The 17,343-nt window shown below is 44.3% G+C and overlaps 1 protein-coding gene across 1 annotated transcript in view; it reads right to left on the bottom strand.

The window, feature by feature from the left end:
* Window positions 1–1,508: 1,508 nt before the first annotated feature.
* Window positions 1,509–17,343, bottom strand: part of col15a1b (collagen, type XV, alpha 1b) — a 304,760-nt gene continuing 288,925 nt past the window's right edge. Inside the window, exons 35-40 of the mRNA XM_059993844.1 lie at window positions 16,318–16,446; window positions 16,168–16,227; window positions 15,607–15,648; window positions 13,146–13,343; window positions 5,170–5,282; window positions 1,509–4,110 (exon numbers count right to left, since the gene is read on the bottom strand). Of these exons, the coding sequence (XP_059849827.1) occupies window positions 3,891–4,110; window positions 5,170–5,282; window positions 13,146–13,343; window positions 15,607–15,648; window positions 16,168–16,227; window positions 16,318–16,446 (762 nt within the window). The 3' untranslated portion in view covers window positions 1,509–3,890. The remainder of the gene's footprint in view (window positions 4,111–5,169; window positions 5,283–13,145; window positions 13,344–15,606; window positions 15,649–16,167; window positions 16,228–16,317; window positions 16,447–17,343) is intronic.

The raw sequence follows: 17,343 nt of genomic DNA, 5'->3' as shown, positions 1-17,343 counted from the left end.
GTCAGTGTAGCAAAGGATATGGCAAGAAGGCAGGTGTATTGGATTAAGTGGGATCTGGGATCAGCCATGATGGAATGACAGAGCAGACTCGAAGGGCTGAATGGCCTAATTCCGCTCCTATGTCTTATGGCCTTATGGTGTATCCGGTGCACCAATCAACTGATGAAATAGAGTCTCTGACGATATGGCTGAACTTGCCCTTGGTACATAAAACCATGCTCCACCATTCCATCATGGCTGATTTATTAACCCTCTCGATACCATTCTCCTACCTTTTCTCCATGACCTTTGATGCCTTAACTGATCAAGTCTACTTTAAATATACCCAATGATTTGGCCTCCACAGCCATCTGTGGCAAAGAATTCCGCAGTTTCACTACCCTCTGGCTAAAGAAATTCCTCCTCATCTCTGTTCCAAATGCCTCCTCTATTCTGAGGCCGCGTCCTCTGGTGTTAGACTCTCCCACCATAGGAAACATCCTCTCCACATCCACCCTACTGAGGGCTTCCAACATTCGGTAGGTTTCAATGAGGTCCTCCCTCATTCTTCTGAATTCCAGGGTGCAATAATGCAACTTATTACTCAGCTTTTTAATAGTCAGAAGTGTAATTATGCACATCTGGATTCCCAAACACTAACATGTGGCAAACATGTTTAATAGTGTGGCCCCAGGACAATTTCCATTATCCCAGAGAAGACTGCCAGCGGTTGTTTTTCAGCCTGCTCCTGCCCTCTCTGCTAAACAGCCATTCCCCACCCTAAAATATCCATGCCACCACCTCTCATGCTGTTTGTGACACACAAGCGATTCTGCAGATGTTGGAAATCTTGATCAGCATGCACAAAATGCTGGAGGAACTCTCAGCAAGGGAAGTCGAACTTCTGATCATTTCTCCCCCCCTCTCATTTTCATTTCCCCATTCTGGCTTCATTCTCACCCCTTCTTTTCTTCTCATCTGCCTATCACCTCCTCTGGGTCCTCTCCGCCTTCCCTCTCTCGCATGTCTCACTTTTCTTTCCCTTCAGATTCCATCTTCTTCAGCCCTTTGTCTGTTCCACCTATCACTTCCCACCATCTTACTTCTCCTCTCCCCCACCCACCTGCCTTCCTCCTCACTCGGTCCCAACTATCACCTTGTAGTTGGTACTCGTCCCTCTCTCCCCCCCCCCACCCCCTACCATTTTATTCTGGCTTCCGCCCCTTCCATTCCAGTTCTCATGAAGGATCTCTGCCCAAAACGTGGACTGTTTATTCTCGTGCCTGACGTTGCAGGAGTTCCTCGCTAATCCCTCACACTATGCACACTCCTCCTGCTGAGTGCTTCCAGCACGTTCTGCTTTTGGTTTGGACGTACAGCACCAGCAGGCTTTTTATCTTGCACCAATCCTTGCCTAATCTGTTGGTTTGCAAAGTCCCAGGAAGGCTGTGAACAATTAACCTGGAAATTCCTTCCCTCTTCCTTCCCCAATACCTTGTCCCAGATCAAAAATCAGACAGAGCAGGAACTTACAAAAAAAATGTATTAAGTTTTTATTCAGCTTGTGAAACATCCTTCATTTCAATACAATCTGATTTAGACATTTGGTTCATATATTATAAAATTGTTGATCTATGCAAATATTACTTCACTGGTGTGGTAACTGAGTTGCGCTGAATGGAATTAACCCACAGTCTAAATGGAATGCTTCAGGATTGTGAAATGTGACTTTTATCTATTTCTGCATTGTAAAATTTCACTGTAAACAACCTAAATCTGTGTGGTAAATTGATTCAGTGTGGAAAGTGGATGCCAAGCACCCGGACAAAATCTGCTAAAATTCTGTATCGTACACAAACTTGCACAGTACACAGACAGCACATAGAGAATTTATTGACTAAATCTGTGGTGTACGGTGACTAACTGCATTGTAGAGGGCTAACATATTGTGAATGGACTACCGGTGCAGTGTAAATTGGCTAAATCCGCGGCGGGAGTGACTGTGCTGAAAAGCTGCCATTTGAAAGTTCCAAGTATTTAAACATGACCTATTCAAGAGGTTATGTTACTACTTCATGGAACTCTGGATCGGCCACATCTGGAGTTTTGCACACAGTTCTGGTTGGCCCACAATAGAAAGGATGTTGGGGCTTTGGAGAAGGTGCAGAAGAGGTTTACCAGGACGCTGCCTGGTTTAGAGGGTACCTGCTATCATGAGAAGCTGGATAAACTGGGTTGGAACGGAGAAGGCTGAGGTGAGATTCGATAAGAGTTTATAAGAGTTTGAGAGGCATAGATAGAGTAGATAGGGAGTATCTGTTTTCCTGGAGTCTCTAATACCAGAGGGCATGCAGTGAAGGTGATGGGGGGTAGATTCAAAGGGGATGTGAGGGGTAAGTTTTTACTCAGTGAGTGATGGATGTCTGGAATGCACTGCCTGGTATGGTGGGAGAGGCAAATACATTAGAAGATTTTAAGAGACCTTTAGATAGGCACATGGATGTGAGGAAGATGGAGGGATATGGACATTGTGTAGGTAGGAGGGATTAGTTTTTGGGGAGGGTTTTGATTTACTTTTCAATATTCCACTCATTGTGGGCCTGTTCCTGAGCTGTACTGTTCTATGTTCTATATTTGATTCTGCAACTTCCTCTGTGCCGTTTTGTAGAATGGTGGGGGGCGGGGGAACTGCGTTCAAGTTGGCTGTTAGCAGGAGGATTGCATCCTGTATCAAGTTAACGAACCAAACAGCAGGGTATTGCCACCACTGGGAAAACTGCACCTGCCAGTCACGGTAAGGTAGGTGATAGGGATCAGACTGGGGTTATGATATTATCAATACAGTAACTGTGGTTTCACTGAAATAGGAACCAGTCTTCAGGAAATAAAACCAGTTCTCACTAAACTTCCAGCTGATACTTTGGGTGTGGGACGCTCTCTCTCCCACTGAAACAACATAGGCAATAGATCAGGGTTCCCAGTCTGGGCTCCGTGGGCCCCTAGTGTAATGGGATTGGTCCATGGTGTAAAAACGGTCAGGAACCTCTGCAATAGAGGCTACCTGATCTGCTGAGTTTCCCCAGCCTCTTATGCGTGTTGCTCTGGGTTTCTTGTACAGAAAATGCCCGTCTTTGAACATTAAGATATTGAAATGGAATAGCATTATGGATGGTTTAGTAAAAACGGTGCATAGGTTTACACTGAGCGTTACTTTAAAAAGTTGGTGTACCGGTCGGCAATGGTGATGGCGGTTTTAAAGATCAAAAATTAATTTCTATTTGCTGTGGGTTTTTTTTGAGGGGGAGGAGGAGGAGGAAAGATCCTTCCTCGCAGAGGCTGGATTCAAAGAGATTCCAAGTGAAAGGTAACTGCAGTGCATTCCAATGGCTGGAACTTGTGCTTAGCTAATAGATGTGATACATGTACTGTGTTTTGTACCTTAGTCGCAGAGAAACATTGTTTTGTTTAGCTGTATACACGTCTACGGTTGAATGACAGTAGACTTGAACTTGTACACAGTGACCAGCCAATCTTCCCAGTTACCAAACTGGCTAGATTGTAATATGCACAAGTGGAGTTAATAGCGGTTATAAATATGGTATTTTAACAGCAGTCCCATCTCAATTTACTTTTCACTAGCACCAATGTGTCAACAAGCACGATTCAGAAACTGTGTGAGATCACTTCTTTAGATCCAATAGGGTCGGTTTTGTTACTAAAAAGACAACCCATGCAGATTTTTGAGGTATGTCATCTTTGGCTACCGTTTTTTGCCAATGGCCGATCTCATCAGAAAGCACTATTTACATTGTCCCACTTGGATATATTTTGTTAGAAGTAAAAATGTGCCACTTTTGACGACGAGACTGCTGTAATTCCAGAGCTTTCATGTACGAGCAGGCTGCAGGCTGTCATTTCCTCCTTCTGTGATCGTGGAAGTAGCTGTTCTCGATGCACAGGACAATGAAGCTGTTTGCGCAGCTGTACGTGTGCTGAGCGAGGAGCCTCCTGCTGGAGAGTGGCGAGGCGTTGCCAGTGAGGCTCATGTCCATCGAGCGCCACGCCCCGCAGTAACTGGTAGGGTCGCGGCTGCCCCTCTCGCTGGATCCGTGCCATATTATTTTGTAGGGCCTTTGAAACGAGAGGGAAACCACAACAGAGTCTAAGACACCAGATGAAAATGATATGCTAACACCCCACTGTCATGCTCCAGAACAGTCTACAAACACCACCTCACTGGCTTGCTCTCTTTCAACACTACTTATATTTAAATTGGCACCATATTTGTTTATTGTAATTTAACTAGTTCTCATTTATTGGTGTTGTACTGCTGCCACAAAACAATAAATTTATTTATGTATTTATTGAGGTACAGCGTAGAATTGGCCCTTGCTGTCCTTCAAGCCACATGGCCTAGTAATCCCCCGATTTAATCAGGTCTAATCACGGGACAATTTACAATGACCAATTAACCTACCAACCGCTACATCTTTGGACTGTGGGAGGAAACCGGAACACCCGGAGGAAACCCACGTGGCCATGGAAAGAACATAAGACTCCTTACAGGCAGCTGCAGGAATTGAACCCTGGTCACTTGTACGGTAACACATTGTGCCAACCACTACATACTGTGCCACAACATCTGTTGGAGGTAATAAACCCGTTTCTGATCCTAGGGTCATAGAGCATTAAATCAGGCCCTTCGGCCCATCCAGACTGTGCTGAACCGGTGTTTTAGCTAGGCACCTGGAACTCAACACCCATACTTGGACTGAAGGGTCGGTATCCATGCTGAATGGCTCTGTGAATCTGCGTATGAGACTTAATACCCCCTGAGGTCAACAATGTTTGAACATAGCACAGTTCGGGCCCATCAGCCATAATGTTGTGTCGACCTTTTAACCTATTCGAAGGTCAATTTAACCTTTTCCTCTCACTTAACCCTCAATTTTCTGTCATCCATATCATACATATTCTTAAATGTTCACAATGTAGCTTCCTCCACCACCACCATCGCCACTCACCACTCTCCATGTAAAGAACTTACCTCTCATCCACCCCATACTTTGCCACAATCACCTTAAAGTTATAGCTCCTTGCCCTTAATTATGTCAAATAATTAAATAAGATTTTTACATAAGAAAAATGGTGTTCCTTGCATTTGACTTGATTTTTTATGGGAAATCTTACCAGGAAGAATCCTTCATGACGTTTCTTCCATCGAAGGAGAAGATGGGGACGTTGGTGTTGAAAGTAGCATGCTGTTTAAAGATGGATGTCCAACTATCAAAAAGCACTTCTCCCTGTCAAAAAGAAGTGGGATTTATTAACCCAAATTAGTTTTCTGTTTTGTAGGAGGTGGAAACTGGAGATCCACTTGCTTCTATTTAACAATATTTTAGTCAATCATTTTAATTAAAAAAAGCCTATCTGCTCATGATCTCTTCTCAATGCTACCGTCAGGAAGAAGGTACAAGAGCCATGGGTCCCATATCACCATGTTAGGAACAGTTATTGCCCCTTAACCATCAGACTCCTGAACCAGTGTGGATAACTTCACTCACCCCAACACTGAACTGATTCCAGAACCGACACACTCACTTTCAAGGACTCCAGTTTGCAGTATTTTTTTTTGTATTTGCAGTTGTCTTTTTATTGCACGCTGGCTGTTTGTCAGTCTTTGTGTGTGGTTTTTCACTGACTCCATTGCATTTCTTTGTTCTACTGTGAATGCCCACAAGAAAATAAACCTCAAGGTAGTGTGTATGGACTTTGGTAATAAATTTACTTTGAACTTTGATCCACACTGGAGTCTTCCATGAAGACAGCAAAGTGACAGGTTCTTCCAGACTTCCTCTTCTGCCCAGAAGCTCTACCTCACCTCAGATAGGTGACTACAAGCACAATTTAGTTCCGGATCCTCTGAACCTACAGGCTCCATCTGAACAGCAGAAGTTAAGTTACCCTAAAGAACCCTTCTCCATATCTTGTGTCTCATTGTAACACTTCTGGTGATGTATTTATGACAGGAAAGATAAAGAAGAGATTATCTTTATTGGTCACGTGTACACAAAAACATGGAAACATACAATGAAATGTGTCGATTGTGTCAATTCAAATCAGCGAGGGTTGAGTTGGGGGTATCTGCAATTGTTGCCACACTTCTGCGCCGGCATAGCACGCCCACAATTTACAATTTGGAATACAGGAGGAAACTGGAGCACTTGGAGGAAACCCACGCAGTTATGGGCAGAAAGTACAGACTCCTTACAGACAGTGGCGGGAATTGAACCCCAGTCAGCAATTGCTGGTGCTGTAGAGCGATTGTGCTAATCACCACACCACTGTACAACCCCTCTACGGTGCTGTCCCTCTGGGAACAGGCGACTGTGTGACAGGTATCAACATATTTATTCTGAAAAGGTGTTTTTAATTTTCTGCCCTGACGGGCGCTGTAGTATTTCCTCCCATGATGCCTGTCTGAAGGAGTGTGGACAAAGAGCACAAACTGTGTGCTCCACCTATCAAATAGTGGAGGACCTAGACAGAGTGGATGGGCAGAGAATGTTTCCAACAGTGGGGGAGTCCAGAGGACACAGCCTCACATCAAAAGGATGTCCCTTTACCATAGAGCTAAGGAGGAATTTCTTTAGCCAGATTTGATAGAAATCTGACAGAGGTTTATATGAATATGAGAGGCAAGGACAGATGGTGTATTTTTTCCAGGGTTGAAATGTTGGATACTAGAGGGCATGCATTTAAGCTGAGAGGAGGTAATTTCACGAAGATGTGAGGGGCAAGTTTTTTACGCAGCGTTGAGTTGGCCATTTGATTACTAATTTAGTTAGTTGGCACAATGTTGTGGGCCAAAGGCCTCGTTCCTCCACCATCCCGTTCCATGTCCTGTGTGAATCCGTGGAATTTACTGCCTCAGATGGCTGTGGAGGTCAAGTCATTGGGTACGTTCAAAGCAGAGGTGGATTGGTCCCTGATTAATGAAAGGCATTAAAGGTTATTGAGAGAAGGTAGGAGAATTGGGTTGAGAGGGATAATAAATCAGTTGTTTGAATGGCGGAACAGCCTCGATGGGCTGAATGGCCTAGTACTGTTTCTGTGTCTTCTGGTCTTATAATCAGTACCGTTCCACTGCAGCTCCATGTTGGACATGCAGATTTCCCCTCCTCGTTACAATATCCGCTTACAAAAAAACCTGAATGACGAAGGACCCCCACTTATCTCACAGTATTCTGTTGCTGTTGTTGCCGCTCATCAGGCAACTAAAATGGAAACATGTATTTTATTTAATTAAATAGTCATCTTTCTGTCTGAAACATAATCTCTTGTTTATGCAAACCGAGCGGTTGAATAATTCTCAAAGATGAACGCAAGTCCTCAGCTCAGCTCTACAGTGTTTCATTTCCGTCTCTGTGTTCCCTGAGACTCGGTACAGCTTTCCGTAATTGGTAATTCGAGCTGGAGTAATATGATTTAAGCAGGCTAAGTAATATCTTTGGCTTTGTTCTGTAAACATTAATAAGAATATGCGGATATTAAGCAATATGTTTTCTGCCGACCTGAGTCTCCTTTACTGGGTTTGAGTATTTGTCTGAGTCAAAATTCTGAGCGTTCCAGTTTGCCGCAGGAATCACAGCTGACTTCCTAATCCAGGACGAGGAACATCCTATTGTGTCCCTGTGCTGTACTTTTCTATGTCTCTATGACACTATTTAACAAGCAGGAAAGGAGCATCTATCATCAAAGACCCCCCACCATCCAGGCCCAGGCTCCCTTCTCACTACTATCATTGAGAAGGAGGTACAGGAGCCTCAGGTCCCACACCACCTGGTTCAGGCACAGTTATTATCCCTCAACCATCAGGTTCCTGAAATGGCATGGATAACTTTTCTGGAGTCAAGATGCTAAGGTGCTAAGGTTTCAAGACCCCCCGCCCCCCCAAGGAATCATGGCTGACTCACGAATGCTGACTGAGGAACTAGCACATTAATGTGCTTTCCCTTTCGTAATCTCACTTCTATCATCGGATCGGGCAGGAAGTATAGAAGCCACTACGCTGCTCCTCTGAACTGATTCTACGACCTACAGGCTCACTTCCAAAGGACTCTTTACATTCATGTTCCCTGTACTATTTCGTATTTGCATAGTTCGTCACTCTTGCACGTTGGTTGTTTGTCAGGCTTTGTCTGTTCGTGTGTATAGTTCTTTTGTAAATTTCTATTAGATGTCTTTTTGCCCTGTAAGTGCCTGTAAGGTAGAAGATGGTAACATATGCATATATTGGTGATAAATTTACTTTGAACTTCATGGCCAGAGGTGAGGGAAGACCAATATTGGCTGGTGGCTGGCATCAGCAATGCAGAAGGGTTAAATCAGTGACAATAGCAAGACAACCAAACAGGAAAGAGAGTTACTTTAATTCCAGCTGATGACACCACTTTGAAGCGGGGAGAGAAGGTCTCTGGAGTTCTCTGGGTGTGGTTTATTTGTACAGCACACCTGTTGTCTGGTGTTAGACCGTAAGATATAGGAGGTGAATTAGGCTGATGTATTATCCCTCTCAATCCCATTCTCCTGCCTTCTCCCCGTAACCTTTGACACCTTCACTAATTAAGAACTTATCAAACTCTGCTTTAAATGTACCCAATACTTGATTTCCACAGCCGTCCGTGACAATGAACTCTGCAGATTCTCCACCCTCTGGCTAAAGAAATCCCTCCTCGTCTCGGTTCTAAAGGGACGCCCTCCCATTCTAGTGTTCCAAGTCTCTGGAGTGAGTGAGACTTAATAACACAGACTCCAATTTAGAAACTGATCTAAAGGGATGCTCTCCCATTCTAGCGTTCCAAGTCTCTGGAGTGAGATTTAATAACTCAGGCTGTAATTTAGAAACTGAGCCTCTCATCGATCAGATACACAGGAGATTCTGCAGATGCTGGAAATCCAGAGTAACTCACACAAAATGCTGGAGGAACTCAGCAAGTCAGTCAGCATGTATGGACTGGAAGATAATCTTTCAAGAATTACTAGATTCTGGAATGGTTCCAGAAAATTGGAAAAATGCAAATGTCACTCCACTCTTCAAGAAGGGAGAGAAGCAGATGAAAGGAAACTATAGGCCAGTTAGTCTGACCTCAGTGGTTGGGAAGACGCTGGAGTCGATTGCGAAGGATGGGGTCGCCTATCTGGAGGCGCGTGATAAAATGTGCTACAGTCAGGGAAAATCTTTCTTTGAAGAAGTAACAAGCAGGATAGATAAAGGAGAATTGGTTGATGTTGTGTACTTGCATTTTCAGAAGGGCTTTGACAAGGGGCCACACATGAGGCTGCTTAACAAGCTACAATCCCATGGTATTATAGGAGAAATTCTAGCATGGATAAAGCAGTGGCTGATCGGCAGGAGGCAAAGGATGGGAATAAAGGGAGCCTTTTTTGGATGACTAGTGACCTTCCACAGGGGTCTGTGTTAGGACCAATTCTTTTGACGTTGTATATCAATGATTTTGAATGATGGAATTGATGGCTTTGTTTCAAAGTTTGCAGATGATATGAAGATTGGTGGAGGGGCAGGTAGTTTTATGGAAGTAGAGAGGTATGGAAGGACTTAGATTAGAAGAATGGGCAAAGAAATAGCAAAAAGAATACAGTGCCGGCAAGTGTATGGTCATACACTTTGTTAGAAGTAATGAAATGGTTGACTATTTTCTAAATGGAGAGAAAATATAACAAACTGAGGTGCAAATGGACTTGGGAGTCTTTGTTTAGGATTCCCTAAAGGTTAATTTGCAGATTAAGTCTGTGGTGAGGAAGGTAAATACAATGCTAGCATTCATTTCAAGAGGACTAGAATATAAAAGCAAGGATGTGATGCTGAGGCTTTATAAAGCACTGGTGAGGCCTCACTTGGAGTATTGTGAGCAGTTTTGGGTCCCTTAGAAAGGATGTGATGAAACTGGAGAGGGTTCAAAGGAGGTTTACAAAAATGATTCCAGGATTGAATGGCTGGTCATATGAGGAGCATACACCATATGCCTTCTTAACCATTGAGTCAACCTACACAGCTGCTTTCAGCGTCCTATGAACTTGGACACCAAGATCCCTCTGATCCTCCACACTGCCAAGAGTTTTACCATTAATACTATATTCTCTCTTCAAATTTGACCTACCAAAATGAACCATGTCACACTTACCTGGGTTTAGCTCCTAAATGCGGGTGTCTCAAATAGCCTCTGACAACCAAGTCCAACACCTGGCCTTCTCGTATGGCTTAGCTACTAAGCTTTGCAGGCTGTTTCTACTGACAGGAGGAGGGGTGAAGGTGGGTTACAGTCACCTTAAAACCAGTCGCTTGGGGCAGATGGGGTTCTTCAGCCGTGGTTGGCGGCTTATCTAGGAGACGGAAAACTCTGGCTTCAAACATCCGCTTCCTTGCAGCTATACTCCATCGTGGAGAAGGCTTCAGGAGTAAACCCCGAGGGAAAGATCCAGATTGGAATCCCTAAGGGAATCCTACACTGAGCTCGATGCTGACTGGCAACTCCTGGTGGTGCCAAACTGTATTGGCCTCTGCTGTTCCTCTGGGCTTGTCAGAGGAGCCTGTTGCATGGGCAACTTGCTCTCCATACCGTACTGCCCAGGCTTGCGCATCTAGACAGCTAGGACACAGCATCCATGGTCAACTCTGACTAACGGAGGCCTTCGAGATGCTACCTGACCTGCTGGCTTCCTGCAGAATTTTGTGTGTTTGTTGCCAAGTATTTTGTTGTTCTGTTATTGCTTCAGAGTGCAATTATTACTGACAATAACATGGAATTAATTAAATGTTCAACAGCCTTTATTATCACACATTAATGCCAATGATTAAAATAAACTCTCAACTGTTTAGATATTGTTTCAATAAACTGTAGTGCTGTGGTTCAGTGAGTTAGCAACTCAGCCAAATCCCTCTCGAGCAACTGAGTGCCCGGAAGCAATTCATTTCTGTATTGACATTGGAAAAATGATTATGAAAGCTGTTAAGTAGCGCATAAACAATAAGACCATAAAACACTGGAGCAGAATTAGGCCATTTGGCCCATCGACTCTGCTTACCAATTCATCCATTCCCTTCTCTGTCCCAGTTTCCTGCCTTCTCCCCAGAACTATCCATGCCCTGACTCACCCCTCCCCATTCCTCTGAATTCCAGTGAGTAGGCCCATTGAAATCAGTCATTCCTCATATGTATCTCTTTCAATCCAAGAATAATTTTTGTGAACCTCTTTTGAACCCTCTCCTATGTTAGCACCTCCTTTCTAAGGTAAGGGGCCCAAACCTGCTCACAATACTCCAAGTGAGGCCTCACCAGTGCTTTAGAATATTTCAACATTACATCTCTGTTCTGCAACATGATGAATGCGATTGCAAACAACTGGATTGGCCATTCGACCACTAGTTCCACGAATTTGTTACCACGAGAGGCTGTGGAGGGAAAGTCATTGGGTGTAGTTAAGGCAGAGGTAGATAGGTTCTTGATTAGCCAGGGCAAATCAAAGGGTATGGGGTGAAGGCTGGGGAGTGGGGATGACTGGAAGAATTGGATCAGTCAAGACCCTTCATCAGGACTGAAACATCGACTGTGCTTCTCCCTATAAATGCTGCCTGGCCTGCTGTGTTCCACTCCATTTTGTGTGCGTTGTTTGAATTTCCAGCATCTGCAGATTTCCTCGTGTTTGCTACATAAATACCAGCATGTATTTACAATGTAAACAGCATTATACAAAGTGCTTTAAAGTTTTACTGTGCAGTGCCTGAGGTGATAGATAGAGGGGGTAGGGAGGGGGCCAAATAGAATGGTTGATCAGATTAATTACTTGGGGAAGAAACTTTTAAAATGGTGTGAAGTTTTTATTCTAATAGCCCTATAGTGCTTTCCAGAAGGGAACATGAAGGATGTTAGAGCTTTGTACAAACTGTTCAGGGAAGATATGAACAAAATGCCTGATGGCATTAACCACTGCCTCCAACCCCCAAAGGCATTATTTGTTCTTCATGCTCTGATCATTGCAAATATATTCAAACCATGATTCTCCACTGCCGCACTAATCCGTAGCCAAAACTATTTGGAACCTCTAGTGTTTCCACACCAGGGTCATTTTAATTTTATAAATATTATATATTTGCAGATTATTATGAACATTTATCCTCTGGTATTTAGGAAACAAATTCTTCTGATAATGCACACCAATCCCTCTCCTCCCCAACAATGCCCAAAGTCCATTAACGCCCCAACCTTTTGAAAAAGACAAAGATAAAGAAAAAAAAACAGCATCAATAAGAAACAATATATATTGAAAAAATCCTCTCAAATATTCCCCAACATCTCCACAAGCTGATAGTGTTGTAAGAAGGCATTTGGTGAGTTGGTCTTCATCAGTCAGGGAACTGAGTACAAGAGTTTGAGGTAATGTTCCTGGTTAGACCACTTTTGAGTATTGCGTTCAGTTCTGTTCATCTCATTATAGGAAAGATGTGGAAGCTTTAGACAGGGCGCAGAGGAGATTTACCAGGATGCTGCCTGGATTAGAGAGCATGTCTTATGATGTTGAGTGAGCTGGGGCTTTACTTTTTGGGGTGAAAGATGATGGGAAGTGATTGATAGAGTTGTATAAGGTGACAAGAGGCAGAGATAGAGTGGAAAATCAGCGACTTTTTCCCGGGACAGAAATGGCAAATCTGAGGGATCTTAATTTTAAGGTGATTGGAGGAAAGGATAGGGAGATTATCAGAGGTAGTTTTTTTTCACGCAAAGAGTGACGGGTGCATGAAATTCACTGACCAGGGTGATGGCGGAGGCAGAAACATTAAAGAGATCCTTAAGGATGACGGAAAAATGGAGGGCTATGTAGGAGGGAAGGGCTAGATTGATCTCAGAGTGGGTTAAATGGTCGGCATTACATTGTGGGCCGAAGGGCCTGTACTGTTCTATAATGTTCCATGTTCTACTGACTAACATGAGGAACTGAAGACTCCTCTGAATATAAATTTCTCCCTGGGATCACAAGCTTTCTGTAATTGATGGATTTTGCGGAAGTCAGTACATTGTACCTTTCCCTTTAGCCCCACCGTGGTTCTATGCTTTGCCCAAAGCAGCGTTTGATGCAAACATTGTTACCTTCAGGTTGACGACGGGCATGTTTAACCTGTCTGCTTTCCTCACCACTGTGTACAAATCTTGCAGCTGGGAGGACAAGAAAGCTCGGTAGGTTGCCGAGGACCCCATGGCTTGAGCTTGCTGGAAACACTGAAGATCCGCCCCACGGATTCCTTGCATGTTACCGGACAGCGGGGTGTTTAAAGCGACTAAGTGCAGCTTCAGAGAGACAAGAAAGGTTTGAGTTAAAATTTCTATCTGTATCTTCATATTTGCCTAAGCTCCAATTTTGGTGAAAAGAATTTGCTAAATATACACGCAGTGGCCACTTTATTAGGTACACCTGTACACCTGCTGGTTAATGCAAATCAAACTGTCACGTAGCAGCAACTGAATGCATCAAAGCATGCAGACGTGATCAGGAGGTTGAGTTGCTGTTCAGACCAAACATCAGAATGGGGAGAAAATATGATCTAAATGAGTTTGACCGTGGAGCTGCTGATCTCCTGGGATTTTCATGCACAGTATTCTCTAGAATTTACAGAGAATGATACAAAAAACAAAAAAAAATCTAGTGAATGGTAGCTGTGTGAGTGAAAATGCCTTGCTAATGAGAAAGTAACTCAAATAACCACAGCAGAGGAGTACTTCTCTTTGCATAACATGTCGAACCTTGATGTGGATGGGCTACAGCAGCCCCAAACCACAAACATACTCTCTGTGGCCGCTTTATCAGGTACAGGAGTTTGCTAATAAAGTGGCCACTGAGTGCATGTGATTTGAAAATGCTTCTTCCGAAAATGAATCTTAAGCAAACTATTTGTACAAAACCACCTTGAGTTGAACTCCTCGTTGGCAGCTCAGAATGATGGACGGTTCCCAAACATCGGCAACAGCTTCAGAAGGCAGTACCTCAGAAAGGTGAGGATCGGTAAGGATTCCACCACACAGGACATGCCCACTTTTTCAATTCTACTATCCATGAGGAGTTACAGGAGCCTGAACACTTTAGGAACTGCTCCTTCACCTCTGCTGTCAGATTTCTCTTTGGCTAAGAACCCATGATCAATACCTCAGTTCTTTTGCTCCCTTTTTGCACTACTTTTAATTACTACAGACAGCTCTGAGCAAAGACTTAAGCTATATATATGTCTAAGACTTTTGGACAGTACTGTAGTAATTTTATGTATTGCACTGTACAATTGCTACAAAAAAAACATTCATGACATATGAGAGTGATTCTGATATGGGTCTCTGTTGTGGACGAGTGGGAAGGGGATAGGAAAAGGGGAATCATAGTTGGGGAAAGGGCAAGGGAGAGGGAAGGGAGTAAAAAGCACCAGAGAGACATTCTGTAATGATCAATAAACCAATTGTTTGGAATCAAATGGGGTCTCAGGTCTGGGTGTGTCAGCACATGGCCGACCCCTGCCCCTGGCACTCCTCTGCCACCTGTCTCACTCCCCTCCTGTGGCATTCCAACCTCACCATTCCCGACATCCTTTGCTCCCGCTAGATTTGCAAACTTGCTCTCTGCTCCATGTTGATAAATTCATTACTGTGCAGACTATTTAGTTATTTATTGAGAAATCGCAAATAGGCCTTTTTGGCTCTTCAGGGGACTACACCCAGCAACCTCCAATTTAACCCCCCATTGTAACTCCACCCAGAAACCAATTTAACCCCCCATTGTAACTCCACCCAGAAACCTCCAATTTAACCCCCCATTGTAACTCCACCCAGAAACCTCCAATTTAACCCCCCATTGTAACTCCACCCAGAAACCTCCAATTTAACCCCCCATTGTAACTCCACCCAGCAACCTCCAATTTAACCCCCCATTGTAACTCCACCCAGAAACCTCCAATTTAACCCCCATTGTAACTCCACCCAGAAACCTCCAATTTAACCCCCCATTGTAACTCCACCCAGCAACCTCCAATTTAACCCCCCATTGTAACTCCACCCAGAAACCTCCAATTTAACCCCCCATTGTAACTCCACCCAGCAACCTCCAATTTAACCCCCCATTGTAACTCCACCCAGAAACCTCCAATTTAACCCCCCATTGTAACTCCACCCAGAAACCTTCAATCTAACCCCCCATTGTAATCGGGACAACTTGCAATGACCAATCTTTCGAATTTGGAGGAACCCAGGGCACCGGGACGAAACCCACACAGTCATGGGGAGAATGTACAAACCCCTTACAGGCAGGGGTGGGAATCGAACCCAGGTCGCCGGTACTGCAAAGCGTTGTGCTAACTACTATGCTACCATGCTGCATCGATCCCGCTACCTCTCACTTGCCAAGCAAGGGGTCTATCATTTCAGCTAATGTTCAACATTGCTTTCATTTCAGTGATGTAAAGTTGTGAATCCAATATTGACCGTTTAACAGCTGTTATTGAGCAGATAGGACTCCTGGAAACTTGTTTTAATCACTCTGGGTTTTTGAAACGGTAAAAATACACGCACTTACTCCTGGCTTGTGGTCGCGTATGGTTGGGAATGTGTTTGGTGCCTGATGGACAGAAAGAAACACATACACAAAATTCATTAGTTTGTTTTGCAGCCCCCTCCTTCCTCACGATATCATGGTCAAGGAACACTACAGCACAGAAACAGACCTGTCGGGCCATCTATTCTGTGCTGAACTGTTATTCTGCCTCGTCCCATCAACCTGCACCCGGACCGTAGTCCTCCATACGCCTCCCATCCATGCACTTATCCAAACTTCTCTTAAATGTTGCAATCGAACCCGAGTCCAGCACTTCCACTGGCAACTCATTCTACACTTGCACCACCCTCTTACCTTTCAGGTTTCCTTAAATATTTCACTTTTCACCCTCAACCTGTGACCAGGTCTCGTCTCACTGGAGCCCAGTGGGAAATAACCTGCTTGCAGTTACTCTGCCTACTCCCCTCACACTTCTGCAAACCTCTTTCAAATCCCCCCCCCCCCACACACTCCACGGAACGCGGTCCAAAACTCCACATTAACTCGGGCAAACTCAGCAACAGGTTGAAAGTTCTCACTTACCGAGTACGTGTTTGCTGCCTGAAAGGGGTCATCGGCAGGAGCGGGAATCAGGCCGCCAAGCTAGCAAAACAAAACATAGTGAGGGAAAACTACTTACAATTCTGATCCAGTGATCGATTGTAGAATGACCGCTCGCATTTGGAAACTCACCTGGAGCTTTCTCCAGCCTTTGTAAACTCGAATGTAGAGGTCACCCCTGTCTGCAACATAGCCTAGGCTGCCTTCCGGCACGGAGAAAGTTGCTTTGTGCATTAGTTCCATGTTCCTGTAGACCGTTACCTGAGGTTAACAAGATGAGACTTTCAACCAAAGCATTCCACAGAGAGGAACCAGAATCAGGTTTAATATCACCGGCACATGTCGTGAAGTTTGTTATTTTGTGGCAACAGTACATTGCGATACATAGTAATAGAAACTGTAAATTACAATAAGAAAACAAAAAATAAATTAAATAACTAGTGAAAAACAGGGAAAAATAGTGAGGTAGTGTTCATGGATTCATTGTGCATTCAGAAATCTGATGGCAGAGAGGAAGAAATTGCTCCTTAATCACTGAGTGTGTTTCTTCAGGCTCCCTTACCTCCTCCTTCATGGTAGCAATGAGAAGAGGGCATGTCCTGTGTGACGGGGGTCCTTAATGATGGACGCTGCCTTTCTGAGGTATCACCTTCTGAAGATGTCCTGGATGTTGGGGAGGCTGGTACCCACGATGGAGCTGGCTGAGTTCACCACTTCCTGCAGCTTTTTTCTGACCCTGCGCCAATGCCCCCCCCCCCTTGTGATGCGTCAAGAAGGCAGCATCCATTGTTAAGGACCCCTATCACCCAGGGCACGCCCTCTTCTCATGCAGTTACAGGAGCCTGAGGAGAGACAATCAACAGTTTTGGAACAGCTCCACCATCAGATGTCTGTGCAGCCCCTGAGCCCACACACACCACGTCAGTTCTTCGCTCTCTTCTTGCACTGCTGTACTTATTTTGCATTGATACTCACATTGGCACTTATAGTCACTTTTATACATTGCATTGTACTGCTGCTGCAAAACAACACATTTCTGACTGGAATTTCAACGGATTTCTGGCTGGTTGTGTTACTGCTGGCCACTTCAGAGAGGGTTGGGAACCCAGCCAGCTCCATCATGGGCGCCAGCATCCCCACCATCGAGGGCATCTTCTA

This window comes from Hypanus sabinus, chromosome 1 (genome assembly GCF_030144855.1).
Source record: "Hypanus sabinus isolate sHypSab1 chromosome 1, sHypSab1.hap1, whole genome shotgun sequence".
Lineage (NCBI taxonomy): Eukaryota > Metazoa > Chordata > Chondrichthyes > Myliobatiformes > Dasyatidae > Hypanus > Hypanus sabinus.
Note: the sequence above shows the minus strand (reverse complement) of the source record. Positions and strands in the feature narration are given on the sequence as shown.